The following is a 9,810-nucleotide window of genomic DNA, read 5'->3' as shown; positions in this document are numbered from 1 at the left end:
GGATCCTCCCTTAGTTATGCTGCAATAGATGTAGGCTGCCGGGGGATTCCCATGATGCATTGAGTTTTTCCTTTCCAGTCACCTTTCTCACTCACTATGTATTAACAGACCTCTCTGCATTGAATCATATCTGTTATTAACCTCTGTCTCTCTTCCACAGCATGTCTTTATCCTGTCTTCCTTCTCTCACCCCAACCGGTGGCAGCAGATGGCCCCGCCCCTCCCTGAGCCTGGTTCTGCCAGAGGTTTCTTCCTGTTAAAAGGGAGTTTTTCCTTCCCACTGTCGCCAAAGTGCTGCTCATAGGGGGTCATATGATTATTGGGTTTTTCTCTGTATCTATGAAGCGCCTTGAGGCGACTTTTGTTGTGATTTGGCGCTATATAAATAATATTGAATTGAATTGAATAGACGAGCAGTAAATTTCTTCTGAACACTGACATGATGTTGTCATCTCAGCAGCAATAGCCCTGTCCATGTTTCTTTCTCTAAACAAACTCATCCACCTGACTCATTATGAGAGTTAGGGTCCTGTTGGAATAAGAATATTAATTCATATTTTTCTTTTTCCTCACTAGTCTGCATCTTGTTAGCGGACTCTGCCAAATCCCTTTGCCAACAAAACTTGGGCCTTCTGAATGTGGCAGCGCTCTGTTCTCTAAGACTGGCGGCACAGCGCGAGGATCTGTTGGAGTCTTCACCTACGATCTCTACGATACAGCTGCAGACAGAGCTGATAAGAAAATAGCCGTCCTGTTCTCGGTTCCTTTTGACTACGGCCTGTACTCTAACTGGTGCGCCGTCGGAGTCTTTGACGGGGAAACAAACAGTGATAGTGCTCTTTATCATAAGATGTATCGCACTCCTGAGAGAGGGTTTGTCAGAGGAAAAGCTGATGGCTATGATCTGACTCACACAGATATTAATGTCACCATTAAATCCAGCATGACAAACTTCAGCGTTGCAACGCTGAAAGTTGAAGTACACAATAAAGTAATTGAATAAAAAATAAAGTAATTATGCAAATATGAGCTCTGATTGTTTTTGGGGCAGATCTTGAGGAAAGGCCTGATCACCCTTCATTAGTATTATTTTTACTTATCACGATAAACAGATATAAACTTGAGTTAACCCAGGGTTTCCCCATCTTCCACAGAAAACGGTCCTTACAACACAACAGACATTAGGAATAGTGATGAAAAAGGAGTATAAAAGAAATACCAGTAAAATACAATCCTGTTGTAAAAGCGATCAACGCTCAGTATAGCTGTTTATTTCACAGGTGTGGTTGGTTGAACAGGTATCGAGGTGTGTTTCATGTTTGTGGCAGTGTAACAGACTCATCAGCAGAGCAGAATCATTTTCTGATCACACGAACACATTTCACCCAGCAGATAATCAATATGTCACTGAAAGCACGCTTTAAAAGACATAACCTGCTCCTGACAGTTTGAGTTTATGTTCTCTCAGCTGCAGCTGTTTGCGATTGTGAACCAGCTCCGTAGGACAGAAAACTCAGGGTTAACCCTGAAGTAACCCGAATGAGCAAAATTCTCTGGAGTTAAAAGTTGTTTAAGAAGTGAGTTCTGTTCCTGGGCTCCCACAGAGCAACTTTTTTGTCATTTTTTTTGTCAAAGCTGCCCATTTCATTTCAAAGCTGTGACAGACTTTAGACTGATTTGCAACACACACAAAAACACACATGCAAGGTGGAAACACTTTCAGTTTTGTTATGAGTAGGGGGGTGGGGCAACATTGCTGCTCAAATTCCCTCCTGTTAATTCTATGATTTCCAAAAAGTCATGTGATTGCATGGTCTCATCGTCCCTCCTCTGAGGGTATAAAACTGTGCAACCCTCCCTTCTCTGCCTCCTCAGCATCACAGAGCTTCCTGATACAATACAGGTAAGATCACTTGAAATGCTGGAATCAGGGGATCAAGATAAAATTACAGATTACAGAAAGAGAACATTTAACTAATTGAAAATGAAGATCCTGATTGTAATTATTCTGCTAATCATCAGATCGGTGTGAACAGAAAGATTTACCAAATGTAATTCTTTAGAAATAGATGGGATTAATTTTTTTTGTTTTACTCCAGAGCAAGATTTTCCTGACACCTCACTGTGTGGATCTCTGTCATCAACATGGCAACGTAAGTACAATAAGTACAGTTAAGAGATACAGTTATCTTCATGTTTTAATATATCATCATGCACATTATCACCAAAACTGATCGTAAAACTGTACAATTGAGTGAGCTTATCCTTACAATATTGATTTTTATTTTGGTAAATGTATTTGCATTTTAGCCTCACCTATGAGCTTGTGCCAAGGTGAGGTATCTGGTGTCCAGAATTCATAAAAATTGCTATTCCTCCTGAAGTAATAGTCAGAATTTAGGTTTTCAGATAGCGATCACATACAGTTAGGGGTGGGTTTAAAAAAACTGATTTCCTGATTAAAATCAAATTTAATTTGAATGTGATATCGAGTCATTACATTTTGAAATCGATTTTTAAATATAAATGTTGTTTTACTACCAAACAGCAAAAGTCAGAGTGAATTCATGAGGATGTTTATGTGAAGCGTAGTTTGGATCTTCTTTTGCTGCTGGTTCAGTCAATATTCTTTGGAGAGACATCAAACCAACAGCTTTAGAATCAGCGCAAATCAGGGTGTGAACACAAAGCTCGACCCGTCGGCAGATCAGAGTCAGCGAGCTGTCGGCTTTCAGCCCCGACCGTGTCCGTGCTGTCGGGTGAGAGAGGCGACATCTCCCTGATTCTGATCCGCAGGTCTGTGCTTTGTGTTTACGTCTTTGTGCAGAATCCAAGCTAGAATCAATTTTAATAGATAAATCGATAATCAAAACCCACCCCTAGAAACAAGTGGCTCTCGTGTCTTTCACTATGTCATTATAAGTGGAGCTTATGAAGCTCAAGTTTTGTGGCTTTTCACAGGCGCTCAGTTTTATGGCTAAATCGCATAAAGCTGCTTCTGTGATCCAGGGTGGGGATTTAATAGTGCTGCCTTTCTAGTTTTAAGAGGAGCCACTTTATGGTAAATGGCCTGCATTTGTATAGCACTTTTCTAGTCCCTAAGGACCCCAAAGCGCTTCACACTACATCCAGTCATCCACACATTCACACACTGGTGATGGCAGCTACATTGTAGCCACAGCCACCCTGGGGCAGAGGCGAGGCTGCCAGACCACCACCAGTAGGCAAACACGGGTTAGTATCTTGCCCAAGGATATTCGGCATGCAGCCAGGAGGCAGCCTGGGATCGAACCACCGACCTTCTGATTAGTGGCTGACCTGCTCTGCCACCTGAGCTACAGCCACCACACAGAGCTCAAATTCTTAGACACTGCGAATTGAAGGAGGCCACATGCCATTCAATATCATCAGTTTCAGGTAGATTATTATCAAACAGTTGCACAAATTCCATTGACACAGCTCAGCTGCTTGGCAGTAAACACTGATCATCATTTAAATCCATAGTGATTCCCTGTCTCCATCAGTCTGTGGAGAGGTGCTGCTGCTCTCCTGCTCACTGCCACGCTGACTGCAGCCTGAACTCGCTGCTGTTCCACAGTAACTGCCGTCAGATTAATTGGTGATGGTCAAACAGATGTATCATAGTGTCTGACCTCTAAAAGCTCTTGGAGGTTGGGCATCTTTATAATTACAGTGCAGGTGGATTTATAGATGTAGTAAAAAACTGAATTAAACATGTTGGCTTCTTTTGGCATCAAAATCCCTTTTTTGTTGAATCTGCTTAAACAGGAAGCAACTATGACTGCCAGTTTTGCATAATAGTAACATAAAGGCTGTTGCACTTGTTATTCTGACTTAATTAGAACAACCAAAAATATCATATGAAATGTGAATCGGTCTGTTAATTACTCAGAACATTAACAGATAATTACTTATCAGTTAGCAGGTATGTCAACAGACGAGGTCAGATGTTGAGATAGAGGAAACATGTTACAAATAAATAAAACACTGATGAACGTAGTTGTCAGAGACCAAGCAGTAAGACATAGAAGACGCAGGTGTTTAATTCAAAACTGGGGTTTTATGACCCAAAAATAGGAATAATAATTAACAAAGCCAAAACTTAAACAGGCAGACCAATAAAATAGGTCAACTAAATAAACTAAACTCCAAATAACAACTAACAAAACCTCAAACAAACACAAGACAAACTGACCTGCTAAAATGACACATGAGGGAAACAAAATGGCTGCCATATAACCAACTAACACAAAACAATTTAACAAACTCCAAACACCCTCCAGGCAATGAAGGATGTGGTTTAGTCCAACGAGGTTGTCGGCAGTAGTTCCGATCCCCAAGTCCTTTGCCACACCTTTTGCCAACTGGGAAGGAGAAGCCAAGCCCCAGGTAACTCAAACAAAGAAAGGTGTATAACATAAAACAGAACTTTGACTTTGCAGTGTTGATATAAACTAAACTCATAAAATCAACTAAAATAACTCCATATATGGAGTGCACACAACAAATCTCACACATCAGCATCACAGATATCAACACATGATGAAAAAAAAATGAATAAAGAAACATATTAGACAATTAGTAAAATATATTTAAAGTAGTGACTGCAAAGTAAACTAAAGTGAAGCAACTAGTGGTGAGGTGAAGAGCTTACCATGTGTGGCTTGCTCTCAGAGTATAATTTTTAAAATATGTTTAAAAAGGTGTTGATATAAAAAAATGGTATAGTTTGTTACAGATTCAAATATTGGGGATGGAGACAAGAGGAAAAACCATAATAACAACACTGGTCCGGCCGGGTTGAGTCAAACGATGATTTTAATGATCACACACGTGGGAGATGGACACTGTATGCAGACAGCCTCAGATCTCAAAATGGTGGAGCATTGATCAAACTCTTATAGCCTCTGGTGCCCCCACCTAATCATAAAAGCCTAAACATTCACATGCTTTCTCTCACACGGCGCCTAAGCTACGACCTTGGCTCCCTGTTTATCTGCTCCTGCTGAGATGGGGCAGAAAACTCCAGCATGTTCTCTTCTAATCAGGCAAATAAGGCGATGACTTTCTGTGAACAGTATTTCTTATAACATCATAAAACAATATCATTCATCCACAATAAATCAGCAGTCTAATGTAACGCAAATCAGTTTAACAAATGCAATAGTTATCAGCTTCTTCTAATTCAGGAGAATAATGCAAACTAAAACTACATAATAATTCACAATCTTTAATTAGGGGTATAACATGGCATAAAATAATATTATAATCTAACAATTTATATATAATAATGCCAAATAACAGTTATTGATTTCTGTTAATAAACAGTCATGATTTAAGTCAAAGCCCAGATGTCTCTCTGTCCAAAGTGTTTGACCTTAGCTGTCCGTCTGATATACTCAATTCTAATTGTCTCTCTTGGTCACTCACAGCGAAAATCTTAGCATCTTTAACTCTGCTATTTGCTGATATTTGGACAGCACACATGATGGAAAGGAGGATTTCAGTTGATGTGCACATGAATGATTTGTGTTTCCTCTGCAGGTAGAAAGTGTGTGTGAGCTGATGTGAATTGAGCAGCATGGATCAGTGTGATGCAAATTTGCAAAAAAAACCAACCCAGCATGTGCATCAAAATAAACTATTTCCAGCAGTGCAATATGAGTCCTAAGCATCCCAGAAACGACACAGAAAAGCATGAAGTCAAACTTGACTTTTAAAAACACCAGTGTAGGCTCATAAGGCCCTGAAGGCAAAAAGCGAAATTTTCCACGAAATGACGTCACTTCCGGTTTCGGGCAGGTCACGGCGGACATGCGATAGTTCGCGCTGATGGACGTAGGAAGTGTTACGAACAGCTGATCGGATCGGCAAAGCGTGTTTCTGGAATATTATGTTTTAGTTGCTGCAAGTGCTTTTTATGCAGTTTTTGCAAAGCTATATGTGGAAGGAAACTGTGACCGAGGACAAGCTAAGATGTAAGTACAACTCCTCCGGTTTCATATGCAAAAAAATTATTGCGCTAGCTCACGTGGTTGCAGTGCTACCGGGATTTAGAAATAGTTACGCAAAACGGAGCGTGCCCACTCCGACCGGGTTTAAAGGGTTAACAGGTTGCAAAACTGGGTTGGCATTTATGATTTATGTGTCTGTATGTTGAAACATGCCTACTTATCTTAAATGTCTGGCAAAAAACCGAAACTTAACAAATTTTTATTTTTGCTTCTCAGGACCAGGGATATGTCTTCAAAATACAAGAACACCATCCTCAAAAGTGTTCTTATCAGTTCAGGACCTCCTCCTGTTTACCAGCTAAACCCAAAGAAAAAAATGTTTGGAACGCTGACAAAAATGACTGTTGGTGAAAAAAATCAAAAAAAGACAAATAAAACCATCTTACTTGTGGGTGAAACAGGAGCAGGAAAATCTACTCTGATCAATGCTTTGGTCAACTACACGATGGGAGTGAAGTGGGAGGATGAAGTCTGGTTTAAGATCGTAGAGGAGGAGGAGAAAAGTCAATCAGAAAGTCAGACATCAGATGTGATCATGTACGAGATCTTTGGTTTTGAAGATGAAACTCTGCCCTACTCTCTGACCATCATCGACACGCCTGGATATGGAGACACCAGAGGGACTGAGCATGATGTCATTGTTAGTGAAAGATTATTGGACTTGTTTCGATCAGATGACGGAGTCCATGAAGTTCATGCAGTGGGTCTAGTGATGAAGGCGAGTGATAATCGACTGAGTGATCGATTGAGGTACATCTTTGATTCAGTCATTTCTCTGTTTGGAAAAAACCTGGAGAAAAACATTGTGGCCCTGATCACACACTCAGATGGTGTAACACCTGAAAATGCTCTTGAAGCTCTTGAAGCTGCAAAAATAAAATGTGCCAGAATAGAGGATGAGCCAGTTTGCTTCCTGTTCAATAACCAACAGGAAAAAGAGAGAAAAAAGAAAGACAAGGTGGGTTTGCATAACGCATGGAGAGTATCAGAGGGAGGAATGAGTGAATTCTCAGAATTCCTGGAAAATATTGAACCTCAGAAACTGATGACAACTGTTGAAGTGTTAAATGAACGCATCAGATTGACAGCCTGCATTCAAAACCTGCAAGAAAGAATAGATTTTATTGAATTAAAACAGACAGAAATAAAACAGACTCAAGAGGCTCTGAAGAAACACGAAGAAGAGATGAAGACAAATAAGCAGTTCACTATAGAAATTGATGAGGTCTACAAAGTTAGAGAAGATATCGAGGTTGGGTGGTGGTGCTTGTTGGCTGGGTATGCAGGAGCTGTCAGCTGTAAAGTCTGTGAGGAGAACTGTCACTATCCTGGATGCACAATGGCCTGGTATCCCGAACACTGTGAGGTCATGAAAGGAGGCCGCTGCACTGTTTGTACCAACAAGTGTCCTGCATCAGATCATGTGAAAGAAAGGAAGATCTATGTAACCAAGAAACGTCGTGTCAAAAAGACTAATGAAGAAATGAAAAACAAGTATGACAAGAACAAGACAGAAAGTGAGGACAAGTCCAGCCTTTTGGAAAATCTAGAAAAGGAAATGAACCAGCTGACAGCAGAGAAGTCACAGTGGCTGGAGGAGTCCTACCAACATGTTGTCAGACTGGAGGAAATCGCTCTGAATGTTTTTTCTCTGTCCACTATTGTACACTTAGAGTTATTAAGTGAGAAGATGAAGGAGAAAGGAGACACAGAGAAGGTCCAGAAACTGGAGGAGATGAGAAGCAGAGTGGATGAAGGTACCAGAGGAGCTCTGCAGTACATACCTGCAGTTATGAAAAAATTTGGGCAAACCTTATGGAACAAGATGAAAACCCATCAGACAGATATGAAGAATTAAACTCAAATCACGAGACATTCTCATGGTTTTACAGAAAATACAGTTTTCTGTAAAAATTGCATATGGAAATGTTTCACTTGCAGATTTAATCAGTTATCAATTAAACATATCAGTTTACTCTGTCATTGGTAATTGGCCTCAGGATGATGAGAGCAGCTACAACCCAGACTTTGACCATTATGCTAAATGTTCTGATGAGTCCTGTCTCAAAAGACGTCATCACTGAATTTAGAAAACATACTCATGTAAGTAAGTAAAGTAAAATGTTATTTATATAGCACCTTTCAAGATAAAATCACAAAGTGCTTTACAGAGGCAGAAAAATCTCAAACAAAATCAACCAAAAGCAGTTTAAACAGATACGTTTTTAACTGCTTTTTAAAAGACACGACTGAGTCCACAGATCTCAAACTCAAAGCGAGCGAGTTCCAGAGTCTGGCAGCCGCTGATACAAATGCTCTGTCACCTTCTGTTTTTAACCTTGTATGCGGGACAACCAGCAACCCCTGGACACAAGACCTCAGGGACCTGCTGGGGTGATAAGAAAGAAGAAGATCACTTAAGTAAGTTGGAGCTACACCGTGCAGGACCCTATAGGTCATGATTATGATCTTAAATTGGACCCTGAACTTGACAGGGAGCCAGTGCAGCTGAATCAGCAGGGACGTGGCATGGGAGTGTTTGTGATGCTTTGTCAGAAGCCTGGCAGCAGCATTCTGAACACCCTGCAGTCGTTCCAGGGAGGCGTTACTTAAGCAAGTAAACAAGGAATTACAATAGTCTAAGCGAGATGAAACAAAAGCATGAAGAATCATTTCCAGTTCAGAGCGTGACACAATGGGACTCAGTGATATTTCTTCAATGGTAAAAACAAGAGCGAACCAAAGATTTAACGTGTGTGTCAGAGCTGGGTCAAAGGTAACACCAAGGTTCCTAATGGAGGATTTAATATATGAAGCACGAGCGCCTCGATTTTTAATGTCCAAAAGGTCACATTCATTAGGGGTCAGACAGTGGAATGTGTTGAGTATTATAATCTAATATATGTTGGAACAATGATCGACTGAAAACTGAACTGGGAGACAGACTGTGACTGTGTGTAAAAAAAAAAGGGGGCAAGAGCATTTGTTATGTTTGAGGTAAATTTTCTGGAGTCTGTTTTCTCATTTTCATTGGTGTCATGATTTGGATATTTATCTGTAAAAAAGACAGAAAATCGCTCACTCTAATTGTTAAATGGGCTAACAAGCTGACGTTTCCTTCATTATGTTGTATTGTGCTTATTTGTGCAGTTAGAATTGCTAACTTAATGCAGACTGGCTTTATACTGACAGCTTCAAATAAAGTAACCTGAATGTGTTCCTTTTTAATCTCTTGATTACAAATAAAGTTTGTTGGAAATAAGTTTGGAAACAAAAAAGTTTTATTTTCTCACTGTGTGTAATGCATGCTTGTACTTTTAAAGCAGTTTTAGGAAAATGTGTAGATTACAAATGACTAAAAGTCTGTGAATACTTATTTTTCCCCAGTGTCTTTCATTTCTGTGTGGTTGAGTCCAGTGATACTATATAAAGCATATTATACTGAGTTAACTATTTATAGCCAATAATCCGATGCTTTCACAAAATTGACTATTAGCATGAACATAAAGATATTGCTCTACTGTGACACAGGAATTTATTGAAGTTCAGTTAAAAAAAATTAAATGTCATATTTACTCAAAATACACTTTAATTACTATTTTAAATGCTGAGAACATTTATATGCAAATTTTTCTTTTTTTTCTATTTTCTGGACAGTTATTGTTACTCCCCTTGAGTCTTAATAAAGCTCAACTTGTTCTTTGCGTTTTAGCTGACATTTATTTCGGACAGGAGGATTCTCCAACGTGTCTTAACCTGTAATGATGTCCAACCA

At 39.8% G+C, this 9,810-nt stretch overlaps 1 protein-coding gene across 1 annotated transcript; it reads left to right on the top strand.

Annotated features, from left to right (window-relative positions):
- The first annotated feature begins 1,874 nt into the window (after window positions 1-1,874).
- Window positions 1,875-8,713, top strand: LOC146658348 (uncharacterized). Its single transcript, XM_085421965.1, has 3 exons — window positions 1,875-1,903; window positions 2,100-2,153; window positions 6,252-8,713. The coding sequence occupies exons 2-3, from the start codon at window positions 2,146-2,148 to the stop codon at window positions 7,891-7,893; spliced, it is 1,650 nt and encodes a 549-aa protein (XP_085278091.1). The 5' UTR covers window positions 1,875-1,903; window positions 2,100-2,145; the 3' UTR covers window positions 7,894-8,713.
- The last annotated feature ends 1,097 nt before the right edge of the window (window positions 8,714-9,810 follow it).

This window comes from Rhamphochromis longiceps, linkage group LG11 (genome assembly GCF_057381845.1).
Source record: "Rhamphochromis longiceps isolate RC_006_pf linkage group LG11, R_longiceps_female_GT1.1, whole genome shotgun sequence".
NCBI classification, from domain to species: domain Eukaryota; kingdom Metazoa; phylum Chordata; class Actinopteri; order Cichliformes; family Cichlidae; genus Rhamphochromis; species Rhamphochromis longiceps.
The sequence above is the reverse complement of the archived record's forward strand: the minus strand, read 5'-3'. Positions and strand labels throughout refer to the sequence as shown.